The sequence below is a fragment of the Taurulus bubalis genome (assembly GCF_910589615.1).
Source record: "Taurulus bubalis genome assembly, chromosome: 10".
NCBI classification, from domain to species: Eukaryota; Metazoa; Chordata; class Actinopteri; order Perciformes; family Cottidae; genus Taurulus; species Taurulus bubalis.
In genome coordinates this window covers 7,527,996-7,545,586 of record NC_136598.1, presented here as the reverse complement: position 1 = coordinate 7,545,586, position 17,591 = coordinate 7,527,996, and the positions used below count along the sequence as shown (strand labels likewise).

Below are 17,591 nucleotides of genomic sequence, written 5' to 3'. Positions count from 1 at the left end.
CGGCTTAAACGGCAGTGCAGCTAAATAGCCCCGTTTTCAGGGGGAGGGGTGGGGGGGTGGGGAGTTCACAGAGGAGCAAAGAGGACATTTGTGCCCATTAACCTGCAGCTGAAGGCCGGGAGAAAAACAAATACCCACGGAACCTGTAGCGATGCCCGGGTTTGATTACAAGTTCCTGGAAAAGCCAAAGAGACGGTTCCAGTGTCCGCTCTGCAGCAAGGCGATGCGGGAGCCGGTCCAAGTGTCTACCTGTGGGCATCGGTTCTGTGACACCTGTCTGCAAGAATTCCTGAGGTAGGCTACGGTGTGTTTGTTTGTCTGCCACAGCCGCCACGGAGCGGGCGATACTAGACTCCACCGCAGCCTCGGCTAGTTTCGGCCGAGCAACAGTAAATAAAGGATGTGTAGGTGTGTCCTCCTCAGTCCTCACCTTTTAACATTTTTAGTATTTCATGCTGCTGCACAATTATTCTGACAGTGCATGATGGGGCCTGGTAAACAGCGCCTGCGTTGAGCTCCCCTCCTTGTTGAGGTTCAGGTGTGTTTCTCCTTCCCGGAAAGGTAATGATTGAATGCTTATGAGCCGCTGTGTCGACATGAAAACATGACCCAAGAGCTCCTGGTTTTGGATCGGTCATGAATCCAGGTGATGTTGTTGGACAGGTAGAGAGGATGCTGTCATTGTTCTGCTCAAAGGAGGTGGCTGTTGTTGTTGCTACATCATCCACGAGTCCCACAAAAAAAACCGAGGCTTGCAATGATGCAAAGTATTATTGTTGTGTGCTTTTGCAGAATTGATTAATTCAATCTTTATGGTGAAGTGACTTGGTGTTAATATATTTCATGTTGTGGTGTCCTGCAGAGGGTCCCTGCCTCCACATCGTGTGTGTGTGTGTGTGTGTGTGTGTGTGTGTGTGTGTGTGTGTGTGTGTGTGTGTGTGTGTGTGTGTGTGTGTGTGTGTGTGTGTGTGTGTGTGTGCGCCCTCAGTCCAGGATTAGACAGATTCCTTCATTGGTGTCAGTCAGGGGGCCACTGAGGGACCTTTCATGCCGAGGTCAGCAAACTAATAGACCCCCCCTCCTCCTCTTCCTCCTCATCTGCTCAACATTGAAGTATGTGTTACTTATAGAAAGAAAGCCTTTGTTTGTGGACAGTTCACCTAAAGATAAAACAGTCACAAACAGCATAAGATAAAAGGAAACCTATAATAAACAACAAAAAACACAATTTAACTGCACATTATGAAGTTGCATCATGAACGTCTTCGACAGTGCGAGTGAATAATTAATAATTTGAGTTGTAATGTCAAATCTATTAAAAGTAACCCTCCATTGGAGTTCGGAGAAAGAGTAATCTTATGTTACATCTCGTTTATCTATGAGCTGAAGATCTTCACAGTTATTTACTGCGCTTCTTCAGGCACATTCAGAGCATTTAGGAAGATGATGTGATTTTGTTGGAAAGTGGAAAGAGGGCCCTGATTTATTTTGGGCAGTAGACTATCGCTACTGTTCCTGGTTATTTTCATTATTAATTATCCTGTCGATTATTTTCATGATTAATCTATAGTTTTTTTGTTGTCCATAAAATGTCAGAGAATATATACAAATATTCAACACAGTTTTCCAGTGGCGTCAACCATCCAACACTTAAAGATGTTCAGTTTACAATCGTATGAAACCGATACAAAAATCTTACAACAAAGCTAATTGTTTCAACTTTGTAAAACAACTAAGATGATTGAAGGGAGTTCCATGAATTGGCTCAATAATTCCCAAAATATTATGCTGTATAGATGATCAAAATGGTGCTGAGTGTAGAGCTGCAACAATAAGTCAATTCATCAATAAGTAAATCAACATGAACAGTAATTGACTTATCATGTAATTTTTCAAGCAAAACTTGCTGAAAATCGTCTGCCTTTCTTTTCTTGTACATGATTGTAAACTGATTATCTTTGGGTTTTGGAGTGTTGGTCGGATAAAGATAATTGAAGACTTCACCTTAGGCTCTGGGAATAAAAGATGATTTGAAAAATCGAGAAAAGACAATGAAGGTCTGAGGATTTGATTGTGAGCGTTGTTTTGCTTTTCAGTTAGATGTTCACGTAGCTCTTTGGATCCGGCTTATATGCGTTCATTGTTTCTTGGTTAACAGGCAGAACATAATGAACAAACAAAAAATGCATTTTCATTTACATGTTGTGAATGAATGTGGATATTCTTTATTCACACAGAGCAACCGTACTGATGTTTTCATACCTAGAGGATATAGAAGAGCAGCTCCTTTGCATGAATCATATCAGGGCTTCAGTGGTGTGTTCAGAAAGACAAAGAGAGGGAGACAAAACAGAAACAAACAGAGTGCTTTGCTTATTCTTTATTGAGAAACTCTTGTGAGAAGTTAAAGCACTCAAACATATTTAAGTGTAGCGTTTTAATCCTGTTAAAGTCAGTGTTGTAGCTCTTAAAAGTGCCACGGTTTGTTAAGTGTGCTGTGTTTCTAGTGAGTAATCACTAGAATCAATCGGACTGGTAGCAATTATTTTACTGTAACCAGCGCTGGCAAAGATCTGATGTCTTCAGTTTTACTTGATGAGACCTGATGGCACCTTGAGAGAAACTCTCAAATACAACTTATTTGTCACCTACAATACATCAGGACGGAGGAATATCTAATTTAGTCGTGAAATATCAACTTTTCATGAACTGCTGCGTCATGCTCTTGGAGTCGTCAGAAAGCCTCTCCTTGCTCACTAGACGGCAGCAAATTGCATCTGGTTGAAAAGCAGAAACTCGGATGAACAAAGAGAGCAAGGGAGGAACAGTGTTTGCTGCTGATCAATAAGTTTGGCCCGACGCTTTGTCTGCCTCATCTTACCCGCCTCTGTCTTTGTCCTCCAGTACACTCTTTTCATACCACAGACTGACTGGATGAAGCAAAGGTTTCCAGATTTATGACAGTTTTTGTTTTTGCTCTTTGCTTCTGTTTGGTCGTGATGTCGCTCCAGATATGAATGTGATGCTTACCTCTCTGCCCTGCCTGAAGATAACAGCTGGTGCAACATCAGTGAGGTCTGTTCACCTTCAATGTCTGGACTTATCTGCAATAAGTTAAAAAATGCCATTTTAAATAATAAGGCACCTTTTCATTATGGAGTTATAACTTGTAGCTTAGGGCTGTCCTCGACAAAAGATACTCAGTGGACCAACACTCTGTTTCTCCAGAAAGAATCACACAAAAGCACCAATTTAAATCTTGTGTTTACCAGAGATGTGCTCATAGGTTTCGTGTAAATAAGTCATTCAGCATGAAAAAACATAAAAACATGGTCAATTCGTTGATTAATCGACTGAGAGCAGGCAGACCTATTGTAACTTTGGCTTTGTTAATGGATAATACATCATTATAAATTGTTATGAATCAACTTTTCAGTTGCAATGTTTTAAAAACTCCATTTGACTGGTGAGATCGTTTTAACCACTTGCAACATTTGATGATTAGAAGTCTTTAATAATGACTAATCAACATCTTTACTAAATACTTCATCAAAACTCTTTATTTAAAATGTAAAAGGGAAGCAATAAGATATTATGGTTTACTCCTGCAAGCTCGATGATTAGGACCATTTATAACTGTGTTATTACCACATGGAAAGGATAACCCAGTCAATGAGATTCCTCACGACTTTGCAACTCAAAAGTTGTTCTTATAATGGCTCAAAACGCATCTTTAAAGCATTTGTAAATGATTTATTAATCATTAAATAAGCCATTAGGTACAACTTATAGACTTCCCAATAAAAAGTGGTACGTCATTATCTAAAATCAGATTGTACATCTGATACTGATGTTGAGATAGCCAAACACAATCAAAATGTTTTTTCATCTTGGTGTAAAATATTACATTATTTCTCTCCAAGATGACAACTTGTTTCAGATGTTGCTTTAAATCAGAGTTCCCGGTCCACTTCACAGGTCGAATGAAGCTTAAATAGATTTCCATCAACAGTAAATTATATTTCTCCACCTTCACTAGCTCTGACTAACAGAAACAAAGCTGCTCTGTCACCGCTTTAATTAACAAAGTGTGCCGGTTGAGGCCACTTCCACGTCGGGCGCACGCATCTTTTCGCGAGGAGTGTTCAAGTGTATTGAGGCTGACAGACATTAGTTATCTAATGCTTCGCCCATTGTGCAACTAGGTTGATACTTTTGCTGTAATTATTGAAGGATGTGTAACATCCAGTCGGGGCTTGCCAGCCGACTCTGCCCACTTTCACACTGACGGCTATGTCGCTGTCTCCGGAGCTCGCTGCTCTGTTGTAACAAGACATGCAAGAATGCTGCTGCATGGCATTTCTTCAGTGTTAATCATCCTCCCTCAACAGACAGTCCTCAATATTACCTCATCGGTAACACTTTGACTCATTTAGCAATCATAAGCTTAATGCTAAAGTGTTGCCCAATGAAAGGGTTAATCCTGTATTTTCAGCTCGAAGGTTGTCAAAATACACTTTCCTGAGAGGCACTCTGGAATTGTTGTTACTTTCCCATGTTATGTGTCAGTGCTGAGAAGAACTGGTGAGTGCCTCGTCTGTGTCCATAGGCATGTTAGCATATGACGCCAATGGGCTGTGTTTCCGCTTTCAAGGAATGCTTTCAAATATTTCAGTCCTGCAGGCCGTCCCAGCTCCAAGGGAGAGTCATGGGGCCAGAAGCAGCCCTGCCCTGCAGCGCTCACTGCAATCAAATATGAGTCACATGCTTCAACAATTGAGTGTGACCGGGGCAGCCTTTGTTTTAGCAACACTGCCTATTTAATAAAGGGCAATCAACACTTTAATGGTATGTAACACAATTCCCTTCACTGTGTGGGGGCCAAGTCTCCCTCACACATGCCAGGCCTCATGGCTCATCAGTCCTGGGTCCACTGAGCCACAGTAATGCCATGCAATGTGACAGCGCCGTCTCTGTGGGGACAATGCAGTGCAGTGCCACGGCCTTGCCATGGGTGTAATTGGTTTGTTCGGATCGGGAGCTTCTCCTTCCACGCAGTTGCGTAGTGCTGCAACTGCTGACTTAGCCAGAGTCACGATGAACTACAAAGTGTGGGTTAATATGAGGAAAATGTTCACGACTCGATTATTCACTGTCCAAAAGCCTGGGGGGTATTTTATTATTCTTTTAATTAATCGTGATTCATTTTAACTTGAGGCATCATCTATGTATAGTGCAGTTATTTCTCTCCTCATTGATATAGGTCATACTCACTCTCTCACACTGTTATAGTCTTTTTATACTCTTCTATAACAGCAGCAGTATGTCTTATTTGAATGTGTGGGCAATAATGATCAATACTACTCTGTGAGCCGTGACCTCTTATGAAAGAGTTATAAGGTCTAACTAATGGCTTTATTAATGGTACATACATCCGCCAATCAGGGCTACTAACGCTAGTTTTCACTTTCAACAAATGTGTTGAGCAATTTTCCAATGAATCGAATTAGTGAATTATAGAAAAAAGTAAACATGCTAATTACAATCTCACAAAAAGACAAACATTACCTCTTTAAAATGTCTATTTTTGTCCCAAAAAACTAAGAAATTTAATTTGAATTGATATAAAACAGAGAAAAGCAGCAAATGCTCACATTAGAGTAGCCACGATTAAGTAGCATTGCAAGACAAACAACTGAAACGATTCATCGATTAATGCTGATCGATGTAAATGTTCATTAATAAAGAATCCATAAAGTCTGCAGTTACACATGTTAACAAATCGTGAGTGTTTGATGAGGAGATTGACACCACTCATGTTTGTACAATACATTTGCAGTCAGCAGTTGCTGGTTAGCTTAATTTAGCATAAAGACTGGAAACAGGAGGAAACAGCTGTCGGATGTAGTTTGTTTAATTTGTGTAAAAAACATAATTTGCAGAAGTAACTCCTCTGACAAATGAATAATCTTCATAAACTACACAACTTGACGTATTTTACATTTCAAATATTATACAGATTAAATGAATGAGGTATCTTAATGAGCTTTAGAAGTGGTTTTAGGTAGACTATGTTACTTTCAGAGAAAGCAAGGCCCCCCCTCCTGTCTCTCGTCTTTTATGCCATGCTAAGCTAACTGCTGGCTGTTGCTTCATATTGACCGTACAGACATGAGAGTGGTATCAATCTTCTCAATTCTTGGCAAGAGAGCAAATAACCTTAAAGTGTACCGAGCTCAAAAGGCACTTGTCCTGCTGGAGGATAAACATTCTAAATACCACAAAAGTTATTTAGATTAATAACTGATCTGTAAAGCTTTAGAAAGTGATTTATTAACCATTAAAACACTAAATAAAGAGTGATTTGTAAGAAAGTAGTACCATAAAAATCAAACACCAGATCTGAAAGGCGTTTGGCTCCGTCAACATGTGATAATCAAAGTCCCTTTCTCTCCTTTTAAACACATGATGAATCCACTTCTATCCATTGTGCACACAGCCGTGCAGAGGGACGTATAGAGAGGCACTTTGGGCGTTTTTTAAAGGCGCTAAATGGAGCTGTGTGTTGCATTGGTGCCCAATGTTGTGTGTAAGTCTGCCACTTGAGGCAGCTGGGGCTTTGTGTCTCAGTGGGTATCTGTATCTGAATGGGAGCAATGCCATGGATGGCTGATGAATGACTGCGTGTTCATTACCCTGCCCGTCCCTCCGTCCCATCACAGAGACATTCACAGTCCCCTGCAGGTGTCCGCAGGCTGCACAGGCATCCTGGGTCCAGATCCGGAGAGTTTAGGGGGGTCTCTGCTGTCCCATCCGGTCTCTGACGACAACGGTGGTCAGTGAGCTGCACAGAGAGATGTTGTGTTTAGCGGAGTCAAAGCCCTCGGCCTCCGCTCTGCACTTTAGGGTCTGTGAATCCTTCTTACTGGTGTGCACGGAGGCTGCTGTCAGCTGAGGAACTTGGGGTGACAGAGCTGGAAACAGCCCAGTACATTTGAACACATCAATGCATAGAGGGAGACACTGGGAGAGGAATATAGCAGCGTTTGTCTGGGAAAAGAACAGTCAGTGCTCTATATCTCTCTGTGTGTTTTTGCTTAAAGACTAACCAAACTGATTAATCTGTGATCTAAAAAGTTGCTACATTTTGTGTCAGCTCAAGTGTGAACACTGATGCACATGAAACGAGGCACTGCACTCAAGCTGAAAATAAAAGCCTGAGAATGAAATCCAACAGGAAACGAGCCTAAATCACGGTATTTTATGGGTGTAAGGAAATTGATGTTGACATTGGATGGCCAGTAATTTCCCATGTTTAGTAAAGCCCCCCCAAACTGCAACTTTTGACCCACAGCCTGGTTTAAAATGAGTGAACCCTCACTTTGCGTAAACACCATGAGGTAGATTATTACAGACAGTCCAATGGTTCTGTTTTTCTGCCTAACACCATGGTAAATGACACAAATGCCCCATGTGAAGTTTGTTTACAAGCTGTAATTCGCCTGTAAACTTTCCCACCATCGTTTCTAGTAAAGAAAACTAACAGCGGAATAAGAATAGCTTCTTTGATGGACCCGAGGAAACTTCCTTAACTTAATAGCCCTATTCTTGTCAATTCCACACAGACACATTTGAGCCGGCTTGTTTTAGGATAAGGTAATCTGCGGCAAATCTCCTGGGAGGAAGCAGAGAGGCTTTAGAGATGCAGCTGTGACGATGACATCGCTGAGAGAAAGTGCCCGGACCATTTCACACAGCTGCAGAGTTCCAGAAAATATGTTATTGTGAGACTCGTATTGTGACAGCTGTTTGAACGTAAAGAAACGAGAACGAGGCACTTGTGACATTCAGAGGATGGAGGCGCATTTAAACGTCTTAGGTGGATTTACTCATTGAGTTGTTTCAGCCTCTCGTTGTGACGGGCCGCCTCTCCGTGCGGCGCTTTCAGGTCACATCATCCGTCTGCTGCGAGGGAGTTTATTGCAGACAGCCAGTTCAAGCATAATTCATCGCTTTTGAAAGATCTCTGAAAGTGGCGGCTTTCATTTGAATCACAAGCGAAACGGTTCAGCCAGCTTCAGACAAAAATACATCCTAAATGCTCCACCGTGTTCGAGAACTTTGAGCCTCTACTCAACCTCTACACGACCTCCTGAGCGTCCAAATCAAGTGACCACACATCGAGTGTTTTCTGCGCCATGTGATCGAGGAGGAAGTGAAAGTGTCGACGAAAGGCACTTTGTGGTTTAGGGAAAGTCTTAAAGACGTGACTCAGCATATACACACCTGAATCACTCGCGGAGAACAACTTCAAATTACTGCAATTAGTTTGACTTCCTGTTACATGAAGAGAGCTGAACTCATCATCACCTGGGCCCTGTTTCTCGTACCTGACTAAACAAAGTCAAGCAAATATCCTAATCTCCATCTTAAATTAGCGAGATGATTGACATCAGGCTATCTGGGTTTCTTCACGGCTGATCCGCGCTGAAACGATCTCGTTAATTCTAGCCAGACGTCAGTCATCTGGATAAATGCGCCCGCTCCTCTTCAGAAGTGATAATAATGGAGCACTGACACCACGATGTTCTAACAGTACAATGGCAAATAAACTCAGAGGAAACTCCTTTTATTCCTCTGCTGAGAAGCAGGAGATGATCATGAAGGCATATGAGGAAGTCAATACCGTAGTCATTCACAGTAAACGCGGCTCGAGAAGCTCTCGTAAATAAATTATTTCTTGCCGGCAAAATCTATATCGCCGCGTACAGGAAGTCATGATGATGTAAAGGATGGATCCTGGCGATCTGGAAGAACTCTCTCCCTATAAAACTAATATAAATAATATCGCTCCTTCATCAATGAGGAAGTGAGCTGCCGTTTTTGTCCGGTGGGAGTGTCCAGCTTATCCAGTGAATTTCAGTAAGCCTGCCCGGGAGCAGGTTTACATTTTTTGCTGCGTTTCTATGGTGATTAATCTAAGCTTGCTTCGAGAAACCGAGAAAGCCTGACCTACGTCATCTTATCCTGACAATTAGCCCGCTAACTCAGTAAGCCAGGTACGAGAAACAGGGCCCAGGTGCTTTGGTTGTTGTGGAGTATAGATCGGAAATATTGTAGCTTTTGTGGAGTTTAGCAAAAAACATCTACAGTATGTTTAGTCATTAGTTTAAACTTTGGGTCTTCTGGATGAGACTTTATTTTCTACATTTTAAATTACAAAGATGATTTACTGAAAGGAAATTTAAGGTTTACTACAATTTTTAAGTTATTGTTGAAGCTTTAGCTCTAATGTATAATGACACTATATTCACTAGGTTAGGAGCTGAGATCTGGGAGCATGGCTGCATCCCTAAAAATAGGTTTGACGAGGCCAGAAGAAGATTATTATGAAGATAACCTAAACCACTGTCTTTGGAGGGAAAACAGCCCTAACGACACTAAATCACTAAATGCGCAGCAGCAGCAGCAATGTGGATGCAGATCACAGCCACTTATAGAATATAACTTGCCCTCCTCTATAAGAGGTCCTTTAAATGAATCTCGCAGCCTTTTGGGGCCAAACAAAGACCGAAAACATTCCAGCTATGCAGCGAAGCACCTTGCCCCTCGCACAAGCCGCCTGGGTCTGGCGCTGTCACAAGCCGCCAGACCCAGCCCTGCTGCTGCTGCGCCGCTGCTGGACTGCAGCCAGTTGGCCCAGATCTGGGAAGCATGGCCAGTGCTCACACGTGCCCGGGTATGCATGCTATGTGAAACAGCTTAGATAAAGGTATGGCTATCACAACACGCACATGCCTCTGCCCGTTCCCACAAAACTTGCGAGCCTCTCCAGAAGGTTTGTAGTTGAGGTGTTAAATCGCAGAACGTAATGAAAGCATGAGGCACATTTTTCAGCTGAAAACCATTTCAGTGCTCGATCTGGCTTCATCTGCGCCATCGTACTGACTAACTACGCCTCCCCTTCCCCAATCTGTTTGTATTGTGCACAGGTCACTGAACCGGCTAGAGAGCTGATTGTGAATATGCACACAGCAGCACACACATGTTCAAGCTCCCACAGAAATCATTCCAGCAGGATGGTTTTTGTTTTTCCTGATTTGCGTCATTTGAGCAAAACTGAATTTCCCAAAAAGGGTGTTTGAGAGTCAGACACCATGAGTTGATTCAACAGAAACTTAATTGGCCGCTACTTTGATTATCAGTTAACCCTTTAAATCATTTTACCAAACCATTTCCTTGTTTCAGCTTTTGAATTGTGAGCTTGCTTTTCATTGTCTTATATGATCGTTGTATGTCTGTAGGGTTTGGACTGTGACAAAGGTAATTGAAGAGGTCAGCTTTTGTTTTTTATTTTAAGTGTTCTGACATTTTATAGATCGAATGATTAATGTTACTTGAGGATTAATTAAAAAATTAATTAATTAATAAAATACAAATAATTGTTCGCTCTACCAACAATTACCACTCCCACTTATGAGTGAATGGAGTCAGGAAATGACTTTCATCAGTCATTTCCAAAAAGTCTGATGCAAGTCATGAGTTCATTTCTCTCAAATTTGAGTCAAACCAATGATTGTAGCTGAAGTCATGTCATGTTGTTATTCTATGAAGTGAAGCTCACACATACTTCCCCCATCCAGCACAGAGTGAGAAAGGTGCTTGAATGCAGCACATTGCCATCTAGCATAAACACACCGATCCTGCAATATTTCCACGTTATCCCCCATAATGCAGGAAGCTGCTGTGGTGATCTGGTAGAGGTCTCATTTGTATTAGGGGGCTGTCATCGCTGTCAGGCTGCCGAGAGCCCGCTGCAGTGGTTGCCGAGCTGACAGGCCGGCATGTGAGGAATCTGAGTCTGAGGTCTGAAAGGAGAGCAGCTGGGAGCGGAGCAGAGAGCGCGGGGAAGTGGGCGTCTCGCTGCCGAGGCACCTGTCCTCAGTGAAAGGCTCCTCTGTATAGCTGAACAGGTGTCAGCAGAGCAGTTAAGCCCTTCACTTGAAGCGAACACACTCTGAATTATAGTCATTTATCCACAGGAGCCTCATCAATGTTAAGGTCATTGCCCGGTTGCCCCTTCGCCTTTCCGCTTCTTTCCTGCCAAGACTCTTCTACCTTCCTCTCATCAGCTGGGCTGTTTACTGTGGTGGTCCTTTAACCAAACAGCTCAATGACTCTGTCAAGTACACTAACTCCCTTGTGCTGTGTCTCGCAGCTCATTCTCACATATGTCAACACGTTAATGCTCTGAACCAACTTCTTCCTCCCTCTGCACAAGCGAACTATTGATCCCATGAAAGGGCCGCACAGGAAGTCGTTCTGTCAGGTGCTCGTCCAGATGGATCAATCGGTCAACTCGTTCAGGGGGAGGGAGCGCTTGTTTTCTGGTCTTTCTCAGCCCACCAATCGTGGCAATGGCACAGGATTGGCCGATTGTGGTGGTGGATTAATAAACAGGCACCTTGATTATTGTTTTTTATTATTGATTCCTCCGCTGGTGACTTTCATGATGAATGAAAAAAAGGGAAATGTGTATCTAGCAATTGTTCCTTTTGTCCAACCAAAAGCCCAAAACCAAAGTAATGTATCTACTACAACAAATTGGAAAGGAAAACCAGAAAATACCTTTTGCAGAATCTAACTGTAAAGAAACAAACAACCGAGTGGCGCTCCCACTGCCGTTGAAGCATTGCCTAAAATGCAGCTAACAAAAGAAAATGGCATTGTCCTCTTTGCGATGTATTCTTGCGAAGAATGGGTGACATCTCTATTTATTGCTGATTCCTCTTTTTGTTTTCTTCTTTTGCTCCCCTCTGCTCTCTTATGCGGTGATTGCAAAACATCTTTGTCATTTATCTCATTGTTGCTCCCAGCAACAGGGGCAGGTTGAAGAATTCCTGCTAGATGAACAATGCAGCTGAGGCGTTTTGAAACAAAGGAGGCGATTTGACGTCAGCACCTTGCCTCGCTGAACAAAGACATTGCATCCACAAAGCAGAGAAGTGGACAACTGCGGACAAAGGCGGCACAGCGCTGGCTCAATGAGGAGGGAAGAGGGAAGAGGGAGGAGGGAGGAGGAAGGAGGAAGGAGGGAAGAGGAGTTTTTTTCTTCTGTATCGCTTCAATCGACTACACGCAGGCCTCCTCGCCACCGCATGGCTGAGATTATAGCGGCTGATACGAGGGGCAGTGATTGTTTGTTTTTTGTGAATTAGTGCATGTGTCTGTGTGTTCTCACTTGTCTGCAAACCACTCCCTCACACACACACACACACACCTAAAAAGACCTCACCTTCCCTCCCAGTTACCATGGACACAAAAGCACAGGACCTAAAATTGTCACTGCCACTGACGTGCACACCTCACAGGCCTGAATTACCTCACTGACAAATCAGGAAAAGGAGCTTTTCTGCGAGCAGTTCAATAAGAATGCAAATTAGTCCAAAGTAGAAATTCACATTATATAACGCTGATCTCTTTTAGGACATCTGAGAGGAAAGTGAGCCGTCAATTTGACTAGTTTTTTAAGGTGAACACCGTCAAGGAAGAAAGATGAGGTTAAGGGGGGAAAAAGGTTGTTTCTGCCTGAGAGGAATACAACTGACTCATGACACATCAGATTCATGGCTGTGCTTCCCGCATCATTATCCCATCTCCATTCGGTCTTGAGTTCACTGTGACCTGGTTAAGTTCAAGTGATGCAAAAACCATTGTGCTTATCAGTTTCACAATTTCTCAAATGATCAATGAGTCACTGTGTCGACACAATGACTCATTTTCTGTCTTTACTCTTTCTGAAAGATTGGACTCCTCCACCTTTAGCTAATTAATGAATGTGTCACAGAGGACATTGCATATATTTATTTTTCTGCTTGTGGGATCGGAATAAAATAACTCCCACAGTAAAGCTGATAATGGTTTACCCACAACTGCTATCTCAGGCACAGAAAGCAGGTCAGCTCGAGAGGTGTGTTTGAGTGCTTATGAATGACGGGACAGAAAAGGCCGCTGGTAATAACTGTACACCTGCTCTTTCTGTTGTTACCAGCGGTTTGGTAGCGTTTGTGTTCAAAGATCCAACCATTAAAAAGAAACAATGGTGAATAGTTGCAAACAAAAGTCAAATGTGGCGCAAATTTTAATCATTTGAATTAGCAAAAGAAAATGCTTCTCCGTGGAGGTGCACACATAAGTTTAGATCGTTGGAGATAATAAAACTAACTTTTTGAGCATCTAGCAAGCAAGAATAGTTTTGTGACGCGGTTGAATAAATTGAGCTGTCGGCATGGTTGCAGATTCTTAAATTACATTTCCTTTTCCGGTACATGGGGTAAACAGGTGCAGTTTAATTAAAAGATCTGCTGTGCATAAGATGTTGCTGGTGGAGGGATTATTTGCACTCCCCAACTGCTGTTGTTGGTGGCAGGAAGGCCATGCAGAAACGAGGAGCGAAAAACTGCCTTCCTGGACCTAATATAAGTCATCGTGGTCTGTTTTTATGAAATGTGGTTGCAGTTATTGTGTTGTTTTCCCTTTTTCAGCATGTTTACAACTGACTTGTGCTCCACATATTTTCAATGAAGTGACAATCACCGTGTAATAAAAGAATAGTTTTAATTGAAGGTTGATGAGAGCAGTGCCTCTCTCAGGCTCTTTCCGCATGCAATGAAAACAACTGCCGTCTTTGTCTGCTGTATGGGTTTTGGCATTGAGAGCAGACTCCATAAATGAGTGAAGTGAAGTGCTTACGAATTGCTATAAAACTTGATTCATGATAAATACATGCAACGCAGCCGCTCATCCTTTTCCTCCACTAGTGCCATGAGCTCATGTGTCTATAGGTGCTGCTAAATCGTGAAACTTTACCTCAAAGTGGCCTCTGATTGATGCCTTTCCTCTGGTGGCCAACAGCAGGGTAAGTTCTCTTTAAAGAGAAAATGTCCCTCTTGGCCTCTGGGCCGAGTGAAACAGATCTTGGTGGTTTTGAAACTCGTAAAACAAACCCCACGGAGAGCATCAGGAGGTTGTTACGCAGGAATAATGAGCCGTTCGAACCAGCTAACAAGCTATTGGCATATTCCTCTTCATTCTTCCACAGGAGTTAAGACCGTCTTGACAAAAAAGGCATTTGGGCAGTTTATTCACACTGAAATCCACACCGCTTAATTTAGGAAACGGCTTGCAATTTATCCTACTATGGGATGACTTCACACACGGCGTCTTAATTGGTTAAAGGAGCATGAAACCTTTGGATGTTAAATCCTTTTTTAAATTTTAATGGCTTTTTAACACCAATGCCTTGTTGGATTTTGTGTCAGAATTGATTTTTTTTTCTTTATCTTTATTACAGTGAGGGAGGAAGTAGACTCCATTAAAGCTCAATCCGGTCTTGACTGATGGATGTTTCATATTTCATTATTGCACCTCCACTCTGGATGCTTGAGCACAAACTTTCCTGGCATTTAAATCCAGGACAGGACATATGTATCTGCTACTATCCTAACTAATCAGAGAAAGTGTGTTTTTAAAGTGAAATAGTTTGTGATACCCAATAGTTCATCTCTCTATTTACAAGGCATTAACCTCTTCACTACGAACCATCTGTCACATATTCTGGCAGTCAACAACACATTAGCTCAAGCAAAGAAAACATATAAAAAGCCTCCTGAAAGAGTCTGAAATGCACTTTCTTGCCAACAGTTAGATAAGATCGATACGGCTTCCATATCTGTCCTCTAAATATAAAGCTATAACATTACAGTTAGCAGCCGGTTAGCATGAAGACTGGAAACAGGATTTTGTATGGATTAAATAAACAAGATATAACGTGGTGATTTTGTGACCTTTGGAGAGAGCAGGCTAGCTGTGTTCCCCTTCATCCCAGTCTTTGTTCTAAGCTAATTAAGCTAGACGGTTGCGGGCTGTAGCTCTCGGCAAGAAAGCGAATAAGCAGGTTTCCAAAATTGTCCAGCTGTTGCTTTAAGCCTGAATAAACAAATTAAGAAATTACCCCAAAATGAACACCTGCACTTACGCAAGTTTCTGTTTTCTGAATGACACCTTTAAGGCTTTTACTGAAGCATTCGCATTCTGATTGAAAATGCCTTTTCCGCTCACGGCTCGTAGCGCACTGTTCATCTGTATTAGTGCTGCGATGTAATGCCGGGCTTCTCGATGATTGTGACTCCAATAGCTGAATCATTAATGTCGTTTGAAGGAAAAATTAGCCGACTGTGACTCGTGCTGTTTCTCCAGCGCCATATGCATACAGTTGGCAGGCAGGCAGCTCTCCCTTATCATAGGCCAGGCGATGCCTTGGCAATCTCAAAGCCCCTTCGTCCAGGGCAGGCATTCCACAGGATTAGCTAGGCAGTGTCGCAGCTCCTCGAAGCCAGCCGCCATCGCTGCAGATCACCCTTTTGAGCAGAAATCTGTCCTCTGAAGCTGAGCTAAAATTAGACCTGCCATCTGCGATTAAAACAGATCAAATTCACACACGTCTGGAGTAATTTATAGCATGTAACGGCTTCCATTTGGTCTCAGTTGGTGAATAACAGTTGAACGCTCTTTTTTTCACGACTGTGTGACAGTGGGTAGTAAAATGGAGAGTGGGGTTTTTCACACGTGCTGCAACCTTGCAAGTGATTTTAGCTCTTTTTCACAGACCAGTAGGTCCTTCTCACGTGTGCGACATGTTAAAGCTCAGGACTTTCATTGATCTCCAGGCGCAATCCTCCGCCCGCTCTGCCCCTCCACAAACCGCTCTTCAACCAGATCAAACGTAACGCATTTCCTTTCAAGGCCTTCTTTCCTTTCATGTACGCAGTTCAGGCCCTCGTGCATGTGGGTCCGCCTCCGTGGTCTTTTTTCTTCTTTTTTGCTGCGTGGGTGAGGGTGACTGCACTGCATGCATGAGCTCAGCTCCCGATACAATTGATGGGACAGACTTTTCCCTCAACCCCCCCCCACATCCACCATTCTGCACCCATATCAGCAGCAGTTAATGAAAGTGGATTGATTTTCCTGTACCTCCTGCACACAGCGTTTAATATAGGGAAACAAAACAAAAACATCCTTCAATGTTCATTTGCGTTTTTATTTATTTGATTGCATAACTGAGACTGAAATCCTTGTATCATGTGAAGCAGTTCTTTTGACCGGGTGGTCAAGTAATTTTTCCACATTTCAATAAATTTGCTTATTTTCTTTTCTGCCAAGCTACAGTCAGCCAGTCAATTAGCTTAGCTGAGCACACAGATTTGAATCACGGGGAAATAGTTAGCCTTGCTCTATTTAAAGCTCCTCCTCCTCAAGCACCTCAAATGATCTAATTAAAAATTATATCTGGTGTTTTTAATCTGTACAAAAGCCTTCACTTAAAGCCAGGCTAGCTGGTTTTGCCTGTTTCCAGTCTTTTACTAAAGCTAAGCGTACACAATTACGAGTGATCAATCACGCCATCTAACTCAGCATGCAATACAGCAAACAATTCATTCTGCAAAATGTCAAACTATGCCTCTTAGTTCATAATATCGTAGATGCGAGTTTAAAGGATGTCCTACAGATCTTGTGTTGCTATAAATTCATAAAGTCAACAGGAAAAAACAAAGAGGAGCTGGACTAGCATTTCATGTTGTAACCGTCCCCTCTGATAAAGACTCCGTGTCAAAGCCCGATCACACTGATGGAAGGAGACAGTGCGAGCGGATTATAAATACTTCTAAGCGCTGTCTCCCCTCCTCACACACTTAAGGATGGATTAAGGCATCTCGCAGGCTTGCGCTCAGCCTGCAGATGGCTGCTCCTCCTCCCTCGGACCCTCCCTCCCTCCATCCATTCATCCATCCTTCCTTCCTTCCTCTTGCTCTGTCTTTGTAGCCAGCTTGTCCTCTGGCAGGTGGCTCCTTCCTTTACGCTTTGCTATCATGGCATGGTGTTTTCTAAGCTGCACCTCTGGCAGTTCGATGAGTCATGGTATTCATTGCTCACACATTCAAGCCGATTCTGCCTCCCCTGCATCTCAGAGCTACTTTTTATAATCACACTAGCAAAATATTTCCGTGCAGGAAATGTAGGTCTGAACCTACTGTAATAAACCAATGGTAATGATCCTCTACCAAGCCCCCATGTGTGTATAAAGGTAACCTTGTAATCATTGGGTATTTCATTCGGTTGTAGCAAGGTTAATATAAGATATAATATAAAATAGAATGTTATTTATCCCTAAGGGAAATTGTTGTGTTGCAGTAAGAAGTAGAAGTGCAAATATGCAAAATACAAACAATACATATTATCAAGGTCCAACAACTAAATGTAAACAATGGCAGAAATGTACACGGGTCAAAAGTAAGTGTCGTAAATATATATTAAATATCATTGTTTTGGTCATAATTGTGTCATTTTCAACAGTCCCTTGACATTTGGAAAATAAATGAAGGACAAGCCCAACAATGTTGTTGTTGGGTTGAAATGTAAATAAGCTCCATCAGAGTCCTTAAACAACATACAGTAGGCTTTAAGAGTTCGCTTTATCTGCTGCCGGTGCCACTGCAAAGTTGACATTTAAGAAAAACAAACTGAGAATTTGT

General features: G+C 42.4%; 1 protein-coding gene across 1 annotated transcript in view; it reads left to right on the top strand.

The window, feature by feature from the left end:
- Nucleotides 1-151: 151 nt before the first annotated feature.
- traf4a (tnf receptor-associated factor 4a) overlaps nucleotides 152-17,591 on the top strand; it is a gene marked incomplete at both ends in the record, with an annotated part of 32,525 nt that continues 15,085 nt past the window's right edge. The window contains one exon of the mRNA XM_079225029.1: nucleotides 152-294. Within this exon, the coding sequence (XP_079081155.1) occupies nucleotides 152-294 (143 nt within the window). The remainder of the gene's footprint in view (nucleotides 295-17,591) is intronic.